The 24,456-nt window shown below is 45.4% G+C and overlaps 1 protein-coding gene across 1 annotated transcript in view; it reads right to left on the reverse strand.

The window, feature by feature from the left end:
• Positions 1-4,080: 4,080 nt before the first annotated feature.
• Positions 4,081-24,456, reverse strand: part of LOC129713218 (secreted frizzled-related protein 1-like) — a 105,182-nt gene continuing 84,806 nt past the window's right edge. Inside the window, 2 exon segments of the mRNA XM_055662142.1 lie at positions 4,081-5,962; positions 5,964-6,262. Of these exon segments, the coding sequence (XP_055518117.1) occupies positions 5,936-5,962; positions 5,964-6,262 (326 nt within the window). The 3' untranslated portion in view covers positions 4,081-5,935.

The following is a 24,456-nucleotide window of genomic DNA, read 5'->3' on the forward strand; positions in this document are numbered from 1 at the left end:
AGCGGTTGTGTAGGAACACCTGCTCGTGCAATAACCAAGTGCGGGCTCAGCATCATTGTCTCCGACCTCGTCCTGGGTCTCCAGACACGGCAGCACCGGAAATGGGGAACTCACCTCTGCGTTATCTGCATCCGGGGGCTAAACTAGACTCCCAATTTTGTTAGTCCTTGCTGTCTCCTCCCCTTCTTCAGCCCCCCCTGCCCTGTGAGCTCTCTTCTTTTCCCTGACTGCCCTGCAGTCAGTCTGAAGAAGGGTTTCGGCCCGAAACGTTGCCTATTGACTGGTTTCTCCAGTGTAACCTTCGTCTCCAGCATCTACAGTCCCTCTTAAACACAGGTTTCAAGGTTCGGTAAAAAATGTGTAAATTGTCCAAGGTGATGGTCCGCAGACCCCTCTTTTTGCTGAGTTACTCCAACAAACCTAATCCCTGTGCCTTCTTCTGACTAGTCTGAAGAAGCGTGACACGCACTATCCATGTTGGCGGTTGAGCCTGACCCGCTGAGAAGCACCTTGTTTTTCTATAGGCTGCACGCCTATGTTGGCGGCAGAGGAAGAACATCTTTTTACCTCGCACTTTAATGCCGCCTTTTTTTTTGTTTCCTCCTCAGCTGTGTTGAATTGAACAGATTAAAATGAATATGTCCTTCCCTTCAAATGTCAGACAGAGGATTAAACAAATCTTAACATTTTTGTCCGATACATATGCCATTAATTATTATAGAATTACCTGGAAAACCAGTTGCGTTTTCAAATGTGGATCCACTTTAGCCGAGCATCACTTGAAGCAGCAACTGCTTCCATCTGTCTGAAGACTGGCTCTCAGTTGTAAGGCCACAGTTGTGAAATTACTTGATTTCATCTTCGAGTCTTGCTTTACTCTCTTTTTTTAAGGATTGATAAAGCATTCGCCCAACTCTCAGCTTTTAACTTTCTCCAGAAAGTTGTATTTTGTACATTTAACCCCCCACTTTCCCTGTTCAAGTTCCCCGCTGGTCTTCTGCTCCTGTAGTGACTGAAGCATCGGCATGGGTCCACATTGCAATCGAGAGATAGGTCTATAGTTGGAGGGAATCCCTACTGTCCGAGGCTATGGTATGTACGTACTGCAGGGAGGTTCTACTGCAGTTGTACAGGGTCTTGGTGAGACCACACCTGGAGTATTGCGTACAGTTTTAGTCTCCTAATCTGAGGAAATACATTCTTGCCATAGAGGGAGTACAGAGAAGGTTCACCAGACTGATTCTTGGGATGTCAGGACTTTCATATGAAGAAAGACTGGATAGACTCGGCTTGTACTCACTAGAATTTAGAAGATTGAGGGGGGATCTTATAGAAACGTACAAAATTCTTAAGGGGTTGGACAGGCTAGATGCAGGAAGATTGTTCCCGATGTTGGGGAAGTCCAGAACAAGGGGTCACAGTTTAAGGATAAGGGGGAAAACGTTTAGGACCGAGATGAGGAAAACATTTTTCACACAGAGTGGTGAATCTGTGGAATTCTCTGCCACAGAAGGTAGTTGAGGCCAGTTCATTGGCTATATTTAAGAGGGAGTTAGATGTGGCCCTTGTGGCTAAAGGAATCAGGGGGTATGGAGAGAAGGCAGGTACAGGATACTGAGTTGGATGATCAGCCATGATCATATTGAATGGCGGTGCAGGCTCGAAGGGCCGAATGGCCTACTCCTGCACCTATTTTCTATGTTCTATGTTTCTATGTACATATCCACTCCCTCTTCTCCACTCTCCCATCAGGCAAAAGGTATAGAAGTGTGAAAATGCACACCATCAGATACAGGGACAGATTCTTCCCAGCTGTTATCAGGCAGGTGAATCATCCTACCACAACCAGAAGGCAGTACTGAACTACTATCTACCTATATGACATCCCTTGCATTATCCTTGACCGGACTTTGCTGGCTTTACCTTGCACTAAATGCTATTCCCTTATCATGTATCTATCTATACATTGTAAATGGCTCAATTGCAATCATGCATTGTCTTTCTGCTGGCTGGTTAGCACGCAACATGAAGCTCTTCACTGTACCTCAGTACACGTGGCAATAAACTAAACTGAACTCCCATCTGCACATTCCAAGCTAGGCATTGGAGATATATCTTAGTCCCAAACCTCTCAGCAAATGTAACACTGATGCGTTGGATCGAAGGGTCTGTTTCATTTCCCTCACACTTGGTTTTACTTGCACTTTGTTGCTTTTGTGTCACAAAAGAACCAGACATCTTTAGGCAATGCCCTCATCACCTTGCTACCTCATATTTCCTTCTGGAATAGAAGGGAGGCTTTTGGCCCATCCCAATGGTATGAAAATGGAACTCTCCAATGTTAGGTAACTATACAACTCTCCCACTCCCCCTTCTTCCCCTTGAACCTCCCCTCCCCCGATCCCTTGTCTTACCTCGACTCAGATGCAATGCATCTAAAATGCAACGTCATGCAATCCAGGCTCACGGCCAGATGGAGCAAACGTCCTGGCACAACTTCTTGCACTTTTAGGACATTTGGCAGAAAATTTGGGGCCAACAGAAAGGCCTATTTGTCCCCTCTCCCTCCCCTCCTCTTCCATCTACATTCCATCCTCTAGCTTCACAATTCACAACTTTTCATTCATTTTGTCTGACATCTTCTGTCTTTTCATCGCTAGTCTGTCAAAACTGGCTGCATATCAAAACCCCCCCCCCCCCCCCCCCCCCCCCCCCCCCCCCCCCCCCCCCCTCCTCCCCTCACCTGTAACAACACATTACCTTGAGGAGTTTCAGGTCTAATGAAGGTGGATGACCATCAGGGGGAGTCCAAGAGGATGGGATCCGTTGGACCCGTCCGAAATGTCACCCATTCCTTCTCTCCTTCTCTCCAGACATGCTGCCTCACCCGCTGAGTTACGTTTTGTGTCAACATCTTACCTGCCAGCTTTGTCCTGCCTCTCTTAACTTTCATCATCCCCCCCCCCCCCTCCCCCATTCAATCAGTCTGTAGAATGGTCACGAGGGTTGGATGCAAAATGTTGCCCATCCATATTCTCCAGAGATGCCCCGCTGAGCTACTCAAGCACTCTGTGTCTATTTCCCAGTCACTTGTTCTCTCTCTAATACCTCACTTGCTCAGGACCACTCCCCTGCACTAGGGGTCATTTGTAGTAGCCCACCAATACACCTTTGGGAGGTGGGAGGAAACTGAAGCACCCAGATAGGCAGCACACAAGGTTAGAAGTGAGCCCTAATCGCAGGAGCCTTGAGTCAGTAGCACTACCTGCTGCCACACTGAGTCTCTCCTGCAACAATGTATTGGAAGATATTGCTTAGGTAACCAAAGAATAAACCCATGCTGTTTTTTTCTTGATTGTGCCTTATGGTACAGGTCCACCATCAATTTTCCGGCACCCTTGCCTCCAGAGGCTTTCTGGTTGATCCATTTTGCTGGACTGCACTCTCACAATTTTGTCCTGATCAAAGGATCGGATCAAAGGAACATATAAAATTAAGGGGTAGGACATTTAGGACTGAGATGAGGAAAAACTTTTCTCACCTAGAGTTGTGAATTTGTGGAATTCGCTGCCACAGAGGGCAGTGGAGGCCAATTCACTGGATGTTTTCAAGAGAGAGTTAGATATAACTCTTAGGTTTAACAGAATCAAGGAATATGGGGAGAAAGCAGGATCAGTCTGAAGAAGGGTTTCGGCCCGAAACGTCGCCTATTTCCTTCGCTCCATAGATGCTGCTGCACCCGCTGAGTTTCTCCAGCAATTTTGTGTACCTTCGATCTTCCAGCATCTGCAGTTCCTTCTTGAACAAGCAAGAACAGGGTACTGATTCTGGATGATCAGCCATGATCATTTTGAATGGCGTTACTAGCTCGAAGGGCCGAATGGCCTAGTCCTGCACCGATTTTATATGGTTCTATGTTTCCGGAAAATCGGTGGTGGATCTATAGTACAACAGGGATCGCCGAGTTTGTGTCTCACGGAATGGTGGAAAACTGGGATAATTTGTAAGAACAAAGACTTATCCTCCCGGACTGTGACTCTTGAAGTAAATCTTTGACTTTAAAAGACTAGGAAGGCAAAGTTCTATTTTCAAACAGATTTATTTTTAAAAAGCAGGTCTACTTACAAGGAACTACAAATGAAGCAGCTCTTTAATTGAACAATTATCCAAACCGTATGAAATAAGGCCATTTGAAAGCAATAGTTCTCCCGATACCTTTTCATAGCAGAACGAAATATTCACAGTGCACCTAGATCAAGAAGCTCAACACAGGTACATTTAAGTTGTGCGTCTTTCACCTTAACTCCTGCAACTTTGACTAAATGAACTGATAACAAATTTAAAACCAAAACGGAAGTAAATCAGTGTGATATTGAAACACATTGTGCCATTGCTTGGTTGAGCAAACATAATTCTGGAAGGAAATAAATGATTATAAAGCAAAATAAAAATACAAAAATGAAGAAGATACTGATAGCTGATTGAAGTTTCCACGGATTCACTTTCGGCATGTGGCTAATTTCTTGGGAAACACCAGAAGCAGCGTGGCTCGCTTCTCATGAACCCGACCTCGCGTTCTCAACCCTACAAGAATAGTCAGTTCTTACTGAAGCATCTCCGAAAAGTTTCCTAATTTGTTCATTACGCAAGATTCATTTTCCAAGCCGCTCGTTAATGCTAGATGAATATTTAAGAGGTTTCAAAGCTCTCAACCATAACATATGCGTGCCAGCAGGAGATGAAAGTCTTTGGATGCCGTCCAAACACTTTGGCGCATGAAATCTGATGATTTTCGAACAAAACAAAAAAACAATATTTTTTGAAATATTGACAACAATAATTTTTTGTTGTTGTCGTCGTTCAGGGGGAAAAAAATGACGATTAGTTGACACGTTCAAATTGCAACGGTGAGCGTTTGCAGTTTGGGGATTTGGCTCCATGCCAAGTGGTTTTCCTGACTGCTCTGCATTCTCAGAGTCCCTGAGCCAATGTAACTTTTCTAGGGAAATTGCAACACACAGTGGTCCAGGCAGGGTTGTATAACGCAATAAAGTCTTCTCACTTGTGTTTGTTTACAGTGTGTGATTCCAACGAATACTCTGTGGTGCTGAGGGAAGGGTTCTTGCGATATTCCAAAACCATCTCATTTCCTTGTTCTTATCTTCTCCCAGCGAAAAAAGAATCTATACATTTTCCTTTCTCCCTATCCCCTTTGTCCCATTTTCACACCTTAAACACCCTTATCTCGGTATCTCCCTCGCACCCTTACTGCAGTCTGAGGAAGGGTCTCGACCCGAAACGTCACCCACTCCTTCTATCCAGAGATGCTGCCTGTCCCGCTGAGTTACTCCAGCATTTTGTGTATATCTCTTTTCCGAAATCCATTCATTTCACTCCTTTTGACACCCCTGTTCCCCTCCATTTCCAAAACCACTACCTTTCCTATATTTTTTGGACGTGCTTAAAAGCCTCAGAATTCGTCTTGATTTGCAGCCTCAGAGGGCAGTGGAGGCGGGTTCTCTGGATGCTTTCAAGAGAGAGCTAGATCGGGCTCTTAAAAATAGCGGAGTCAGGGGATATGGGGAGAAGGCAGGAACGGGGTACTGATTGGGGATGATCAGCCATGATCACATTGAATGGCAGTGCTGGCTCGAAGGGCCAAATGGCCTACTCCTGCACCTATTGTCTATTGTCTGTTGCGCCTCCTTGCTGGCTTATTAGTCTATGCTACCATAATGTATTAACGGAGAGAAACATACAAAGAATCGTCATTATTACGCGCACAGAATCTAAAATAAAAAGGTGGGGGAGAGGAATCATAGTTTAAAGGAGAAGATTCTATCTTATAGAGAAAAGAAAACGTTTAATATTTTTTTTTAAGAATAGCATGTGCAAGTTCAGATTTAATTGTTTGATTTAAAGAGCAGGCCGATAATCATTTGAAGACCCCCTGGAATGTGGGGACACACGTGAGTCTTCATTTTCTTCACAGCTTTTTTCACCTCTTTGCTCTTTTTATCCCACCTGTGAATAACCGTCAGGAGATTCTGTTTGTTCACTTTGCGGCCCATGATGAGAAAGTTACTGTTAAGGTTATCCAGCTGGTGGCAGGGACAGTCTGCCCCGTTCTTAATGTACAAGGTCAGCTTCTTCAGATCCTTCTTCTTCAGCGGCCCCAGCTTCAGAGGCTTTTTCTTCTTCTGCGGAATGATCTTCCGGTCACCGTTCTCCTTCTTCACTTCCTTGATCTTCATCTTCAGAGCTGTAACAAAGTAGCACATTGATGATCAGTGGGAGAGTGAGGTTTGGCGAAAATTTCGAGATACAGCGTGAAATTTACTCCAGAATTTTGGCCCACCCTTTCCTCCCCGTCCAGCCTTCACGCTAGTTGTACCCAAAGATCCTATAGCAAGCTGTAGGATCTTTGGTTGTATCTCAGGCAAAAGGTATAGAAGTGTGAAAACGCACACCTCCAGATTCGGGGACAGGTTCTTCCCAGCTCTTATTAGGGAACCAAATCATCCTACCACAACCAGAGAGCAGTCCTGAACTACCGTCTACCTTACTGGTGACTCTCGGTCTACCCTTGATCCTGGCTTACTTCAAACTAAATGTTGTTCCCTTATCATGTATCTTTACACTGCAAATGGCTCAATTGTAATCATGTATCGTCTTTCCGCTGACAAGTTAGCACGCATGGTTAGTGACTCTATGCCCTCCCTTCTATCAGTTTATCCAGTTTTTCACCTTAGTTATTAATACTTCTATCAGTAAAATCATGTTTCTTAAAGGGTCTGCCCCAGCAGCATGCGATAGCATGCGTCTAGCGCGACCTAACGTGGTCACTTGAGGCATACGGCCTCGCGGGGCCAGTCTCACTTCGATCGCCAGAGGCGTATGGAGTTGTGCGGGGATGGTCCCGACATCACGCGTGGCTCCAAAAATCTTGCACTGTCCAAAAATCCCGCGCGACAACGGCCTGTCGGTCCGCAGCCACATTGAGAGCGTACGCAGCGTCTTGACGGCGTACGCCTAGCGCGTGGCGTTGCGTGATGACATCACCGGCCGGCGTGCCGTGCCGTGCGTGATGACGTCACCGCCCGACGCTGTGCGACGTCAAAATTCAGTCGGCCCGCCTCCTGTCCAGCTGATTGGTGAGTTTGACGTAAATTATGTCACTCGCAAACTTTGCACGTACTTACCGCGAAATTAGCGTGAACTCCGCTCACGTTTGGTCGCGCTAGATGCATGCAATCACATGCTGGTGGGACAGGCCCTTTACTGGGTAGAGTAGTGACTAGGTAGAAGCGCAACAGTAGAGTTGCTGCCTTACAGCGCGTGAGACCCGGGTTCGATCCTGACTACGGGTGCTGTCTGTACGGAGTTTGTACATTCTCCCCATGACCTGCGTGGGTTTACACCGGGATCTCCGGTTTCCTCCCACACTCCAAAGACATCCAGGTTTATAGGTTAATTTGCCTGTTTAAAATGGTAAATTGTCCCTAGTGTGTCAGATAGTGTTAATGTGCGGTGATCACTGGTTGGCACGGACTCGGTGGGCCAAAGGGCCTGTTTCTGCCCTGTACTCTCAATAATTAAACAAAACTAGGCTTGACATACATCTCAGTTTAATCTTCCGTCAGCCTCCTTTGATCTTAAGAAGAAAACATCAGCCTGACCAATCTCACTTCATAAACAATACTTCTTTGGTTTAGTTTAGTCTATTGTCACGTGCACCGGAGTACAGTGAAAAGCTTTTTGCTGCGTGCTATCCAGTCATTAAAAAGACTATATATGATTACAATCAAGTGGTCCACAGTGTGCAGATGCAGGATAAAGAGAATAACATCCAGTGCAAGATAAAGTCCAGAAATGTCCGATGAAAGATAGTCCGAGTGTCCCCAATGAGGTCGATGATAGATCAGGACCGCTCTCTAGTTACTGGGAGGATGGTTCAGTTGCCTGATAACAGCAGGGAAGAAACTGTCCCTGAATCTGGAGGTACGCTTTTTCAAACTTCTAAACTTCTTGCCTGATGGGAGAGGGGAGAAGAGGGAGTGACCGGGGGTGAGAATAGTGTGCAGGAAGGAACGACAGAAGCTGGTTTAAACCGAAGAGAGACACAAAAAGCTGGAGTAACTCAGCGGGACAGGAAGCATCTCCGGAGAGAAGGAATGGGTGACGTTTTGGGTCGAGACCCTTCTTCACACTGGTCCTTGGTTGTGCTGGTGGCCTTGCCGCGGCAGCGTTGGAAATGTAGATGGAGTTGCAGGTAGTTGCCGGAGGTTGCAGGTAGTGGAAGCAGGTAGGGAGACTGACAAAAACCTCCGGGAACCGCACGGAAACCTTGGGCGGGGCGCAAAGTCTCCAGAGGTTTCCGTTCAGGTTTCCTAAGTGGGACACGGGCATAAACTATTCATCCAGTCCCAAACTCAGGCTTCAACCCTGATTCTGTGTTAAACCAATTTACCTTTTCAAATATTCAATAAATGGAGACCATATTCTAACAAAAAATTCTGGTTTGTTAATTAAGCCAAGTCTTTTTTTTTCCCAGAGGATGTTGAATTTTACATCCTATTTGTGAGGCAAAGATTTTTGCTCCAAGTGTTTTTAATTGAGCAAATTTAAATTCCTCAGTTACAATGGTGGGATTTCAGCCCATGCTTTTGGAAGTGTAGTTCAAGCCACCGGATCCTTGTGTAAATAACTTAAAACTGTTCACTCCGTTCATCTAACAAGTCATTTTACTGTCCTGGGGCCAATTCTGCCCACAGAATATCAGGCCCCCGTGCAGAAGTGATTAGAGGGCTGGGGAACTCTGAGACAGTTTGACTATGTGACAAGGTGGTATACAAATATGTGGCAGACCTTGCTTAATTGGTGCCGGGTTTTATTTTGTTCAGCTCTATGCCTCCCTTACCGCACAACAGCAGCCAGCCACAGAGCAGTCACTACATGTTAGTGGATTTCAATTACCACTGTGTACTGATTATGTGCTTTCATTATCTGCCGTCAACTTTGCAAAATCGTTCTCCTGGGAGGGTGTCTCACTGGGAGACCATATCTGGAATACGTTAAATGGATGTAAACAAATAGAAGGCTCTCTTGTGTGTTCTGTACGCCGTTGCAGGACAACTAAGATTCCCCCCGGTAGATAATTCCGTATGAAAAGGACTTTCAGGTTTATAAAAAATAGCAGTTTATTTGGAATATTTATTTGGAATCACAGTGAAATTCCTAGTTTGCTTACCCACTGTATACAGACAGCATACACCTACAGCACGGACAAAGTTCCCCCCCCCCCCCCCACACACACACACACAGCGGCATGGCAGTCGAATGGCATGTTGGCCTTTATAACAAGAGGAATCGAATATAGGAGCAAAGAGGTCCTTCAGCAGTTGGTCCTTCAGCCCTAGTGAGACCCCACCTGAAGTATTGTGTGCAGTTTTGGGCTCCTAATTTGAGGAAGGATATTCTTGCTAATGAGGGAGTTCTTGCTAATGAGTAGGATATTCTTGCTAATGAGTAGGTTTACAAGGTTAATTCCCAGGGTGGTTGGACTGTCATATGGTGACAGACTGGAGTAGCTGGGCTTGTACACTCGGGAGTTTAGAAGGATGAGAGGGGTTCTCATTGAGACATATAAGATTATTAAGGACTTGGACGGGCTAGAGGCAGGAAACATGTTCCCCATGTTGGGGGAGTCCAGAACCAGGGGCCACAGTTTAAGAATAAGGAGTAAGCCATTTAGAACGGGGCTCCCGTGAGGCCCCATCAATACGAGGCTCCACCATTGCTGCCACAGAGGCCCCATCACCACGAGGCCTCTAGATTTGCTTCAGAACAGTTTTGTGGCTGGGTTACGTCATTTATTTTACTGGTAAAATCAAACTCACAAAGGTAGGTTTAGAAATTCATCGAGTCATACCGGGCAGAAACAGGCCCTTCAGCCCAACTTGCCCATGCTGGCCAACATTTAGAGTGGCACATGATGGCCAGAATTCTCTCTCTTCCCCATCCCTCAACCAGGAGAGATATCATCGCACAAAATTATGAAATGGAGTACAGGCAGGAGAAGTAAGTAAAGTGGAGATAGACTCTGTGTAAAAAAACATTGCCCCATACATCCCCATTAAACTTTCCCCCTCTCATCTTACATCTAGTGTTGGACATTTCCACTCTGAGTAAAAGGTTCTACCCTATCTATTGCTGTCATAATTTTATACACTGCTAACAGGTCTCGCCTCAACCTCAGATGTGTCAGAGAAAACAGCCAGTCTATCCAACCTCTCAATATAGTTGAAACCTAATCCAGGCAGCCTCTATTCCAATCCTCTAATTCTTCCGTCAGGAGAGCCCCAGAAACAATTGTAAGACCTTTTTGCACGGTTTGGATTAGTTGAGAGATACAGCGCAGAAACAGGCCCTTCGGCCCACATGGTCTGCACCGACCAGCGATCCCCGCACATTAACACTATCCGACCCACACTAGGGACAATTTACATTTACACCAAGCCAATTAAGCTACAAACCTGTACGTCTTTGGAGTGTGGGAGGAAACCGAAGATCTCGGAGAAAACCCACGCAGGTCACGGGGAGAACGTGCAAACTCCGTACAGACAGCACCCGTAGTCTGGATCGAACCCGGGTCTCCGGCGCTGTATTCGCTGTAAGGCAGCAACTCTACCTCTGCACTGCCATGCCGACCAAGTTTGTGACTACTGTTCATTTCAGCGAATTGTGAACGCAGCCCAGACCATCACACAAACCAACCTCCCTTCCATTGACACCATTTATACCACACGCAGCCTCGGCAAGGCCAGCAGCATAATCAAGGATGAGTTGCACCCCGGCCACTCCCTCTTCTCCCCTCTCCCATCGGGCAAAAGGTATAGAAGTGTGAAAACGCACACCTCCAGATTCAGGGATAGTTTCTTCCCAGCTGTTATCAGGCAACTGAACCATCCTACCACCAGCCACAGAGCAGTCCTGAACTACTATCTACCTCTTTGATGACCCTTGGACTATCCTTGATCGGACTTTACAGTCTTTACCTTGCACTAAATTTTATTCCCTTATTACGTATCTACTGTAAATGGATGGATTGCAATCATGTGTTATCTTTCCGTTGACTGTGCTTTGTTTGCAGTGATGCTTCTGGTAAGAGCAAAGGAAATAACTTTAATAACTTTAATAACTTTAATTGTCATTCAGGTATACACATAGACACAGTGCACATTGAACAAAATTTCGTTGCATTGACTCTTCAAAGTAGCAGCAAAATATAACATTTATATTTATATCAGGCGATCAGTAAAAGTGCTTAATGTGCCCATAAAAAGTGCATCATGTGCATAGTTCTGTAAAATAGATATATAGGAAAGTTTTTAAAAGTGGCAATGTATAAGAAAGTTTCTAGCATCGGTTTGATTGTGAGTTCAATAGGAACAGAAGTCAAATATTCACCCCCCTCCCTCATGCACGTACTCCCGATCAATATGACCAGAACTGAACTTTTACCTCAGCACTTCTTTCCTGCTCTCACCCCAGACACTCGATTCCCTTAAAATTAAACAATCTAGCCATCTAGTTTAGTTTAGTTTAGTTTCAGGTTGCAGCACAGAAACAGTCCCTTCGTTCCACCCGAGTCCGCACCGACCAGCGATCCCCGCACACTAACACCATCCTATGCACACTAGGGACAATTTTACATTAGCTCAGATAAGCTTGACTATTGAGCTGGTTAGGGGAGAAAAGGAATGTTGTGTCTATCTTCAGCATCAACCAGCATCTGCAGTTCGTTCCTACACAAACCTGAAGAGACCATGTTTAACGAGGAAGGATTGGAAAGGTGATCATTTACGCGGAACCTTGCCTAACCTTGCCAAATGTCCCAAAGAGCTTCCCAATGAATGAAACATTTGTGATTTATGGCCAAGTGCTGTCTTGTTAGTACCATGACGGTCAATTCATCAATCATCCCCAACACCATTTGATTAAATGTCTAAATGTTGTGATGAAAAGGTCTTCTTATTTAGGTCAAAGTCAACTTTACTTTTATAATTACTCCTGAAAAGCATCTGCTCTGAATAAACGCTAACGTTTTTCTTGTTTACTTTATCTCGGACACTGAGTACTATTTTCCTAAGGCCAATTCTATCTGAGCCTGAATGATTAGGAAGGAACTGCAGATGCTGGTTTACACCGAAGATGGACATAAAATGCTGGAGTAACTCAGCGGTACAGGCAGCATCTCTGGAGAAAAGGAATAAGCGACGTTTCAGGTTGAGGCCTTCTTTAGACCAAGTTTTGGGTCGAGACCCTTCTTCTGATTGAATTCTATCTGTAAATAACAATTCCTTTTTTCCAGCGATGCTGTCTGAACCGCTGAGTTACTCCAGCTTTTGTGTGTCGATCTTCTCCTTAGGTTTGACTGATTGAATGTTCTAACGGTAACCTATTTAAGCCAAGAGTATCCGTTGTCATGACTAACTCTTAAATTGCATGTCATTGCTGTGGTAAATCAAATCTGCAGTTGGTTCCTGTAAAACACACTTTGCAGAATGCCCACTTGAGTCAAAACTAAATTACATTTGGCAGATACGGGAAAGCCATTGTGAATTCTCATTACTTTTTTTTCTTTCTGTGCATTGTTTGCCTCCTAATTGCACAGACGTTGACCAGAGTAGGATTTAACTACATTGCGGTGCAGTGATGCTTCTGGTAAGAGCAAAGGAAATAGGAACAGAAGTCAAATATTCACCCCCCTCATGCACGTTCTCCCGATCAATATGACCAGAACTGAACCTTTGCTTTAGCACTTCATTCCCTTAAAATTAAACAATCTATCCATCTAGTTTAGTTTAGTTTAGTTTCAAGATGCAGCACAGAAACAGTCCCTTCATTCCACCCGAGTCCGCACCGACCAGCGATCCCCGCACACTAACACTATCCCACGCACACTAGGGACAATTTAACATTTATATCAAGCCAATTAACCTCCAAGCCTGCACGTCTTTGGAGTGCGGGAGGAAAGCAAAGATCTCGGAGAAAACCCACGAAGGTCACGGGGAGAACGTGCAAACGCCGTGTAGACAGCACCCGTGGTCAGGATCGAACCCGGGACCCTGGCGCTGCAAGGCAGCAAATCTACCATTGCACCAACGTGCCGCCCCAATATATTCTTGAATATATTCAGTACTTGAATCTTCACAAAGGGTCGGGAATTTCAAACATACATTACTGGCTGGGTGAATAAACTTTTTCTCATCTCACCCAGCAGTGGCTGAGGGAGGCATTACCATGGAACTCTGGTACCAGTCAGGAGAAATGTTCCTGACTTACTAACATTACAGACATTACCAATTCTTACCACCTTCACCGTAGAAAGCATCCTATAAAGAAGCACGTGTTGGAAGGAACTGCAGATGCTGATTTACACCGAAGATAGACGCAGAATGCTGGAGTAACTCAGCGGGTCAGGCAGCATCTCTGGAGAGAAGGAATGACATTTTGGGTCGAGATCCTTCTTCAGACCACATCACCGCTTAGTTTGGCAACAGCTCTGCCCAAGACCGCAAGAAATTTCAGAGAATTGTAGACGCCGCCCAGTTCCATCACGCAAGCAAAACTCTCCCCCTCAATTCCTTCTACATTTTACGCAGCCACGAGAAAGCAGACAACATAATCAAGGACCACTCACACCCCAGCCATTCCCTCGTCTCCTCTCCTCTCCCATCAGGCAGAAGATGCAAAAGATATAAAGTATGAACTTCCAGATTCAGGAACAGCTCGGATGGCACAGTGGCACAATGGTAGAGTCGCTGCCTACAACGCCAGAGACCCAGGTTCGATCCTGACGACGGGTGCTGTCTGTACGGAGTATATACCTTCTCCCTGTGACCTGTGTGGGTTTTCTCCGGGTGCTCCGGTTTCCTCCCACACTCCAAAGACATGCAGGTTAGTAGGTTAATTAGCATGGTAAAATTGTAAATTGTCGATATGGACTCAGGAGTTAAGACCCTGTTTCCGCACTGTATCTCTAAATTAAACTAAACTAAGCTTCTTCCCTGCTGTTGTCAGACCACTGAACAGTCTTCTCATAAGCTAGGATGCAGGCCCGATCTTCCCCCTACCTCACTGCAGACGTGCACTTACTTTCACCTGCACTTTCTCTGTATCCGTAATGCTATGAAGCTGTAACGGGTTATTCTGCGCTCTGAATTTTTCTCTTTGGGCTACATGTTAGAAACATAGAAAATAGGTTCAGGAGTAGGCCATTCAGCCCTTTGAGCCAGCACCGCCAATTCAATATGATCATGGCTGATCATCCAGAATCAGTACCCTGTTCCTGCTTTTTCCCCATATCCCTTGATTCCATCCGTCTGCAGTGCTAAGAGCTAAATCTATCTCTCTCTTGAAAATATCCAGTGAATTGGCCTGTTGTGGTGGGAATGTGTCTTGAAGCAGTTGGTTGGAGATTCATGGGAGTGCTTGTTGCTGTTACGTCTGTGTTGACAATGTGCTATAAATGTGCGGACAGTGCAGGCCAATTGCATCTGGAAAATGTCAGGATGCAATGCCGTCAAACTGCCGTTAGAAAGCTGCTCATTCTGTGGTCTACCTAGTTATCAACTTACCCACACTTGGCCCCAGGCACAACCTGCCACCCAGGACTCACATGCCTGCGTCCCTGCTGCCAATTCATGTTCAATCCCACATCCCGATTCTTGGGGAATATAGGGGGGAGCAATTGTACTCATTCTTTTTTGCACTCTTGAATAATGACGCGCCTGAGGTAAATATCAACCCAGAAGTTGGTTGGGGCAGCGCGGTGGCACAGCGGTAGAGTTGCTGCCTTACAGCACTTGCAGCGTGGGACACCCGGGTTCCATCCCGACTACAGGTGCCGCCTGAACGCAGTTTGTACGTTCCCCCCGTGACCCGCGCGGGTTTTCTCCGAGATCTTCGGTTTCCTCCCACACTCCAAAGACGTACAGGTTTGTAGGTTAATTTGCTTGGTGTATGTGTAAAAAACGTCCCTAATTTGTGTAGGATAGCGTTACTGTGCAGGGATCACTGGTCGGTGCGGACTCGGTGGGCCGAAGGTCCTATTTCCGCGCTGTAGCTCTAAACTAAACTAAACTAAACACAGCCATTTGCTTCGGCAGTTTCAGCTTCATGGTCTGAATTCCCAGCAAAGTTTTTTTTGCTGAAATGCAGACTGGCTAAAAAAAATCATTGATTACCTGCTGTTACTCCCAGCCGGTTGAAAAACACATTTCAAACTAGGTGACAAAATCACCCTTAGAGCGGCCAGGGTCATTAAGCATTGGTCTGTTGACAAACTTCAATACATTTCAGACACAAAGGCTTTTCAGTTTCCCAAACATTTTGAGTGTTTACAGAGGCTTGATATTAGTAATAGTCACAGAGCATGGAAACAAGACCTTCTGCCCAACTTACTGACCAAGATGCCCCATCTACACTAGTCCCACCTGCCCGCATTTGGTCCATATCCCTCTAAACCTTTCCTATCCATGTACCTATCCAATTTTAAACCTGTCTCATTGACCTCCTCTGGCAGCTTGTTCCATACACCCACCACTCTCTAACTGAAAAAGTTGCCCCTCAGGTTCCTATTAAATCTTTCCCATCTCACCTTAAACCAAAAGCCACTCATTCCTGATTCCTCTAGCCTGGCTAATAGACTGTGCATTCACCCTATCTATGCCCCTCAGGATTTTATACTCTTCCATAACATCACTCCTCAGCCTCCCGCACTTCAAGGAATATAATCCTTGCACGCTCGACCTGTCCCTATAGCTCAGGCCCTCGAGCCCTGGCAACATCCTTGTAAATCCTCTCCGCTGTAAAATCCTCTGTAAAAACTCTTTCCAGCTTAGCCGCAATCTTTTAGGCGTGACGTTAGGAGCAGCGATCTAATTAGTTCTTCAAGGAGCACTTCTGTCCATGTTCGCTGACGGCAAGTTATACCACCCTGGTTCATTGCGTTTACTCAATATCCCCCGAAACGCTCAGACTCCAGACCAAATGCCACCCAACTTAATGATAGAAGCTCTGCGCGTTTTATTACATTGATCGTGTGTGACAGAGATTATTGCTTCATTGTGTGCATCATTGACCAGGCACTTCACCGCCCAAAGGCTACTGCAATTTCCGAAACAAAGCAATTTCACCCTTGCACAGGGGATATAACAACACCAACTTCTATTTACGTAGCAGCTTCAATATGTTAACTTACCCCAGGCATTTTATAGAGGCATAATCAGACTCAAGGTTATTGGCGGCAAGCCAAAGAAGGAACTATTCTAGCAATGAGCAGAAACTCGGTCAAAAGATATGGTTTGACGCAGGGGATGCGAAGTGGTTTAGGTATTGGTGTGCACTGTTTGGTCGCGCTCTGCACCCTAAAAGCCTGTTTTGATGTGCACTCCATGCCACAGAAGTTCATGTAAGCACGTGCAAACATTTGCTGTGCGGGTAGGCAAAAACCTCTTGATCCCCTTGCCTGCAACTACTTACAACGTCTCTTGTGCATTGGTGTCTGCCTTTTATAATAAAACACAGCTGTGTACCTCAACACAACCTTCAAGTTGACCACATCGCTTGAGAGATATCATCTGTGGAAGAAGGGTTTGTGTTTATATTGTGGGCTTACCAAATTGACCCGGAGAAGAAGAAGAAACAATGGAAGGGATTCTTTCTCAATGCAATTTGTGAATAATATTTTGGCAGCGTCTTTCGTTTGCAAATGAGCAAAGCTGATGTGACGTGCAGTTGTGTGTAAGCTTGTGGTCCTAACATTGACACATAACCCTTCCACCATCCCAAAGGAAAAGCAATTTGACAAATTGTTTTATGCACACGATGGCTTTGTTTAATTTTCAATGATCGCAAGCTTCTGGGTCACAGCATCAGAGATTTGTAGAGAACAGAAATAAACCCTTCGGTCCATCTCATCCATGCTGGCCAAGATACCTATCCACGTTAGTCCCATTTACCTGTGATGACGGACATTAATAAGGGAGAACGACTAATGACAAACCCATCGTTGCTGTTACTGAGACTAAATTATTTTATAAATTACATAATTAATTTAATTACTTGAGTTACAATTCCGCAGCTGCCATGGGATTTGAATGCAGATCCCTGGATTAATGGTACAGTACTTTGGCTGTTAATTACTACTGCACCATCATACCCAATCTGTATCTCCATCCAGACTAGCCCAGACAAGAGACAGTCAGCAGGATGTCCATGCCTAGAGAGTGGATGTTCTTTCCAGATCGGGAATAACTTGAAACGTTGGTAGACTCCTTGAGCCTGACGATAAATCCCGACCTTAAACATCACCCAGCCATGTTCTCCAGAGATGCTGCCCGACCTTCTGAGTTACTCCAGTACTTTGTATCTTTTCTTGTGCATCTGCAGTTCCTTGTTTATCCCAAAATACAAGAAAATAAGATTCAAAAGAAAAGAGGGATGTAATGCTGAGGCTTAAAAATGCACTGGTCAAACCGCATTTGGAGTATTGTGAGCAGTTGTGGGCTCCATATTTGAGGAAAGATGTGAGGAAGGATGAGCTGGCATTGGAGAGGGTCCAGAGGAGGTTTACGGGAATGATCCCAGGGATGAGTGGGTCAACATATGATGAGCGTTTGACGGCACTGGGCCTGTACTTACTGGGGTTTAGAAGAATGAGCAGGGACCTCATTGAAATTTACGAAATAGTGAAAGGCTTGGATAGAGTGGATGTGGAGAGGATGTTTCCACTAGTGGGAGAGTCTAGGGCCAGAGCCCCCAAAAGTATGTAGCTATTGAGAGGAGATGAGGAGGAATTTCTTAAGAGCGTGGTGACTCTGTATGTATTTGCAAGTTCTATAGATTTTCTGTGCAAAGATATTAAGATGATTTACAGTAACTGATGTCTGGACACATTTTTAAACATAATGAGGTAGGAATGAAGAAACGAGTTATTGCAGGTGCAGGTTTACAAAAACACACAAAGTGCTGGAGTAACTCAACGGATCAGGCATCATCTCTAGAGAACATGGACAATAGACAATAGACAATAGGTGCAGGAGTAGGCCATTCGGACCTTCGAGCCAGCACCACCATTCAATGTGATCATGGCTGATCATCCCCAATCTGTACCCCGTTCCTGCCTTCTCCCCATGTCCCCTGACTCCGCTATCTTTAAGAGCCCTATCTAGCTCTCTCTTGAAAGTATCTCTTGAAAGGAGAGGTGATGTTTCGAGTTGGTGCATTTCCTGATTTGAAACGTCACCTATCCATGTTCTCCAGAGATGCTGCCTGACCCGCTGAGTTACTTCAGCTCTTTGTATCGAAACATAATGAGATGTGGGGTGCTTTAACCTGTTCATTGCCATCCCTGAGTACACTCGGGTCGTGGCCAATAGTGAAAAGAAAACTTGTCAGTGAACAGGTTAAAATTAACCAAATTACTTTACTTTGATAGTGAACAAGATTATTTAAACTCTACGGCATTTTAAGGTTTCAGAAACGTTGCTTTTTTGATTCAAAAGCTCCCTCATATTAGCCTTGAGTGCCGAACACTTCATTTTCCTACTTTAATTACCGCCTCATGTTTTTTTGCAGCCAACTCTCACTCAGATGGGCTCCCTCATGTCTTTGCGCTTTCTGAGAAGTTTGTTTTCCGGGATTAAGTCAAATAATTTGGGGTGGGACAGCAGTAGAGTTGTCACCTCACAGCGCCGAGACTTGCGTTCGATCCCGACCACGGGTGCCATCAGTACGGAGTTTGTATGTTCTCCCCATGAGAGTTGTCGGGGACCTGCCGAACTTCCGAAGCCTTCTGAGGATATAGAGGCCTTGGCTGCCTTCTTGGCCCTTGCTTCAATATGGGTGTGGAATTTTCATTTTGCAAAACTTATTAAACTGGGTGGCCTGGGGGCTGCTAGACAGAGTATTTCATGAGAGGGGTTTTAAGAGATAGAGCACAGACGTTTTATAGGAGTGGCAAGATATGAAAAGCATTTATTCCCATGGAATACTCAATTCTACGCTTTTTCCATTCAGTATTCTGAAGAACCTTGCTGGTTTCAAGAGTTTACAGGGAGCTTTAAGAATAGCCAAAAACAGTTTAACTGAGTAGTACTGTTCGTTCTAAGGTTGCGGGAACATGTCCCATGCCAGCAGAGTGCTGTGTTTTCCTAATGAAGTGCTGCCCTGTATTTATTCTGGGTGTAATATTGATTGAAGACCTCAGCTGGCTATTTATAAAAGTACTGTGCAGAGATTTTTATGGTCTCCCTACCTAAGAAAGGATTTGTTTGCCATTAAGGGAGTGATCCGTCCGGACTGGCTGGTACAATCACCGAGAGATGAAGCTCAGAACCGCTCAGAACTAGTGCGAGCCGCTACGAGACATCCACGGATTCCTACGGACCCGCTACGGACATTCTCCGAGTTCAATCAGCGGAAAACTCGGGAGAACTCTTGAATTACCTCGTAGAGTGGGACAGGTCCTTTAGTTTAGTTTAGTTTAGTTTAGTTAGTTTAGTTTAGTTATACAGCATGCAAACAGGCCCTTCGGCCCACTGAGTCTGGTTCAAGCCTTCTGCAGCTGTCTATGCACCCATGTTGCCGTTTTCAGGGAGGACTTACTACGTAAGCCCTCTGCACATCAGTGATCTTAAGTATCCTGCCGTTATTATATATCTTCCACATCACAACACCTCAAACCTGTCCAGATTAAACTCCATCTGCCATTTTTCTGCCCATATTTCTAACTAATCTCTATCCTGCTGGATCCTGTGACAACCTTTCTCCCTATCCGCAACTCGGGAGGCACGGTGGCGTAGCGATATCGCTGCTGCCTTACAGCACGAGAGACCCCAAGGGAACAATGGAGGAGACTTTGTGCCTTCCACCACAGTGAGGAATGCTGTGGTGGATGTTTGTGCTATTTTTTTTTTAAATTGTGTATTGTGTGTTCTTTTTTGATTGTACCGCTGCTGGCAAGTTCATTTCACTGCACTTTATTATGTATGTGGTGAATAAATCTGATTGATTGATTGACCCAGGTTCGATCCTGACTACATTTTGGGATGATTCCCTTCTTCGGACTAACTAGTAGTGTGGGGGGAAAGAAAGCTAGAAATGAATTTGGGGCAGGACAAAGTCTGGCAAGTATAGTTTGGTTTGGTTTAGTTTAGTTTAGTTTAGAGATACAGCATGGAAACAGGCCCTTCAGCCCACCAAGTCCAGAGCACCAACACTTTCTGTGTAAAAGCTTTGTCCTGTTCATCACCTTTAAACTTTGCCTCTCCAGGAAATGGAGGAAACAGAAGATCTTGGAAAAAAACCCACGCCGGTCACGGGGAGAACATACAAACTCCGTACAGAGAAGCACCCGTTGTCGGGTCTCTCGCGGTGTGAGGCAGCAACTCTACCACCGCGCCACCGTGCTGGGTGTGGGAGAAGAGTCGCAGTACATGATGATCTTTGCACTGGGTGATATGATGACCTTCCTTGTGCAAGGCCGCCCCCTTAATCCACACTATCGCTGGACGATGGATGTGAGGTCCAGTGGCTTTGTGTTTGAACGATCGAGAACCCAGCACAAATCTGTCGGAAATCCTGGTCAATGTCCTTCCTCTCTTGAAGAGCCAGCATTCTGCTTCCCACCACAAATGCTTTATGATCTAACCAATATTTGTGTTCCTTTTAACTAGCTGAAGCAGAAAAAAAATACCGTAAAGGGCCTGTTCCAATTAGGCAATTTTTTCGGCAACTGTCACTGTCGTAGAAGGTCGCCGGAAAATAGACTACTGGAACCCCCCCCCGACAATGTCTACGACAACCTACGACCCATTAGGACGTCCACCTCAAGATTAAAGATTCAATTTAATTGTCATTTGGACCCCTTGAGGTCCAAACGAAATGCCGTTTCTGCAGCCATACATTACAAACAAATAAACCCAAGACACAACATAATTTACATAAACATCCATCACATCACTGTGATGGAAGGCCAAAAAAACTTATCTCTCCACTGCATTCCCCCCCCCCCGATGTCAGAGTCAAAGTCAAAGCCCCCGGCTGGCGATGGCGATTGTCCCGCGGTCATTAAAGCCACGCCGGGTGGTGCAAGGTCGCACACCGGGTCTTGATGTTAGAGCACCCGGCGGGCGCTCGCAGAGTCCCGCGGCCATTCCAAGCCGCGCGGGGCGGTGATGTCAGGCCCCGCTCCAGGAGCTCTTCGACCCCGCAACTCGGGCGGGAGAAGTCGCCGTTGCGAGAGCCCTGAAAAGCGGTCTCCCTCCAGTGACCCGCGGGCTCCCGGTGCCGCCGTCCGCCAGACCCGCAGTTGCAGCCTCCGAATCTCCGGAGGTCGGGCCGCAGCACCTACGACCATGCCTACGACAACCTACGACCACACAGGTGACAACCAAAGTCAACCTATGTCCACCCGCGACAAGCTACGACAAGCAACGACCCTGTGCGCGACAACTGATGACAACTGAAGACAAATCAGTACCTGGTACCTGTCGGTATCTGTCGCTGGTTGACGTAGGTAGTCGCCAGTGGAACTCACCAAAGTCAGCACCCGACAACAACCAACAACAACTGGCGTTAACCTACGACCGCACCTACGACAGGACAGGACAAGCTACGACAAACCCCCAGTCGCCTAAAAATGTTGAACATTTCAAAATCCAGTGGCAACCAGAAAAACGTTACAACTCTTTAGGCGACTTGAGGAGACTACTCACGATCACACAGGCGACACCCCGGCAGCAGCCTAATCGCCTGTAGTCATCAAAAATAATTGCCTAAGTGGGACAGGGGCTTAACAACCCTTCCTTCCACTTTAACATCAAAGTCGAGACAAATAATAACGTTATGAGAATTTGAAGAGATCTTTGCCAAATGGCAGAATCGTGCAAAAAGATCTCCGCACTTTCCTGCCCCAACAATTCCTGTCATGTGCCAAATACATTCCACAAAATATGGAAATGAGAACAAAAAATGTGTGGGATGCGTGTCGTAGCCCTGTCCCACTTAGGAAACCTGAACGGAAACCTCTGGAGACTTTGCCCCCCACCCAAGGTTTCCGTGGGGTTCCCGGAGGTTTTTGTCAGTCTCCCTACCTGCTTCCACTACCTGCAACCTCCAGCAACCACCTGCAACCTCCAGGAACCACACGGAAACCTTGGGTGGGGCGCAAAGTCTCCAGAGGTTTCCGTTCAGGTTTCCTAAGTGGGACAGGGGCATTAGAGCCTCGTCAATAACTCAGAAAAGAGTATTCTTTAGTGTCTCCGGAACATGGAAGAAAATTGATAGAAAATAAATTGCAGCATGTTGTCTACATCAGCTCCGGATTGCTAAAATCCTTAAAGAACTCACACTGCATGATCTTAATCCATAATAGAGCTAGTTTTAACAAGGCAACAGGTACTAGAGTACTGCGTGTTATAAACTGGTTTTAAATTACATTTCGTTTCAACATCTGCATGGCAAATTGTTGTTCGTGGTTAAGTGAGCCATGATTTTGGAGATGAAAAGCAGACTCGACAGCGCGAATGTAAAACGCTGACTTGTACAAATAAAAATGGCTGTACTTATACTAACAAGTCTGGTGCCCAGTTCATGAATTTCTAAACAAAAAGATCCTGCTTCCTATCAATCAGCATTGTGTACTGAGGCGTCACAGGCATTTATATCCACACAGATACACATCAGAGTTGTGTGTGTTGGTCTGGTTTCCGTCTTGTGTCAGCACACTGTTCCAAGTTACTTTCTGCAAGTGAAAAATGTTTATGGCAAATGATCTTGAGAGTTCAATCGCCGTTGAATGCACCGTTGAACATCCTGATGTGTCCTATTTGACGTGGATTTCCAACATTAAGCATCATCAATCTAAAGGATGGTAACAAGCCAACTCACTGATATATTTACTAATTGGCTCCATTGTATAAACCCTATTGCCTAGCCATCGCACTATTTTAGTAACAATCCAGCGGCTATCCAGGCTATTTACACTACAACCTCCAAATAAGCTCTGAACTACCTGGACTTGGGGGGCATTGTTTTTGTCTTGTTACACTATTAGTGTTTGTTTGATTTTATGTGAATGTAAGTGTGTGTATACGTATATACAATATATATTATATACTTATTAAAAGTATGATCTTGTACATGTGCATATGTGTATACATATATATCATATCACATCATCATATCATATATCATATACTTAATAAAAGTCTGATCTTGTACGTGTGTATATGTGTATAAGTGTGCGTACCGAATCACATTTTTCCCTTCTAGGCAGAGAGCACCTTCACAGAACATTTTATGCTTTATTTCTATTACTGATTAAAGTTTAAGAAAATCAAAAGACTTTAAATTTAAAACGAGCAGCTTCAACTGATGATGTCACAATGGCTCGGCGAGCAGTGATCAGGAGGACCATGCCTCCAGTGGGGGCTACGGGTAGGGAATGTATTGGGGGAGCAGACCCAACAGGTCTGCACTTGGTCTAGACTTGTGTGTGTGCGTGCGTGTGTGTGATATATATCATCTGTATGAGATTGTACAAACTCCGTACAGACAGCACCCGTAGCCGGGATAGAACCCGGGCGCTGTAAACTCCGAGGCAGCAACCCTACCGCTGCGCCACCGTGCCTCACCATTTATTATATTGCTTTCAGTGTACTATGTTTACATGTTCTGTTGCGCTGCTGCAAGTAAGAATTTCATTGTTCTACCTGGGACATATGACAATAAAACAACGTTTAGTGCAAGAAGGTGGAAGCCAAAGCACCCGGAGTAAACACAAACAGTGATAGGGAGACCCTGTCTTGGTACAATGCTGGATTATCAGAGTTTTATGTAATTCTTTAGACTTTACTTTACAGATACAGTGCAGAAAAAGGCTCTTCGGCCCACCGAGTCCAAGCCGATCAGCGATCTTACCCTTATACACTAGCATCATCCTACACACTAGAGACCATTTACAATTTACAGAAGCCAATTAGCATACAAAACGTTATTCCCTTATCGTGTAGCTATACACTGTAAATGGGTCGATTGTAATCATGTATTGTATTTCTGCTGACTGGTGAGCAGGCAACAAAAAACTTCCCACGGTACACGTGACAATAAATGAAAATGAAAATGAAAACAAAACCTGAAACCTACAACTCTTTGGAGTGTGGGAGGAAACTGGAATACCCAGAGAAAACACACCCAGGTCACGGGGAGAAGGTACAAACTCTGTACAGACAGCACCCGTAGTCAGCATCGAACCCGGGTCTCTGGCGCTGTAAGGCAGCAACTCCTCCGATGTGCCTACATGAGCTGCCCTAAATTGTGAGTGATTGCACTTCAAACTGCTTAACAGGCTGTAATAGCATTTGGGGGATGGTGAGGGCTGCTATG

Source organism: Leucoraja erinacea, chromosome 35 (genome assembly GCF_028641065.1).
Source record: "Leucoraja erinacea ecotype New England chromosome 35, Leri_hhj_1, whole genome shotgun sequence".
Taxonomy (NCBI): Eukaryota; Metazoa; Chordata; class Chondrichthyes; order Rajiformes; family Rajidae; genus Leucoraja; species Leucoraja erinaceus.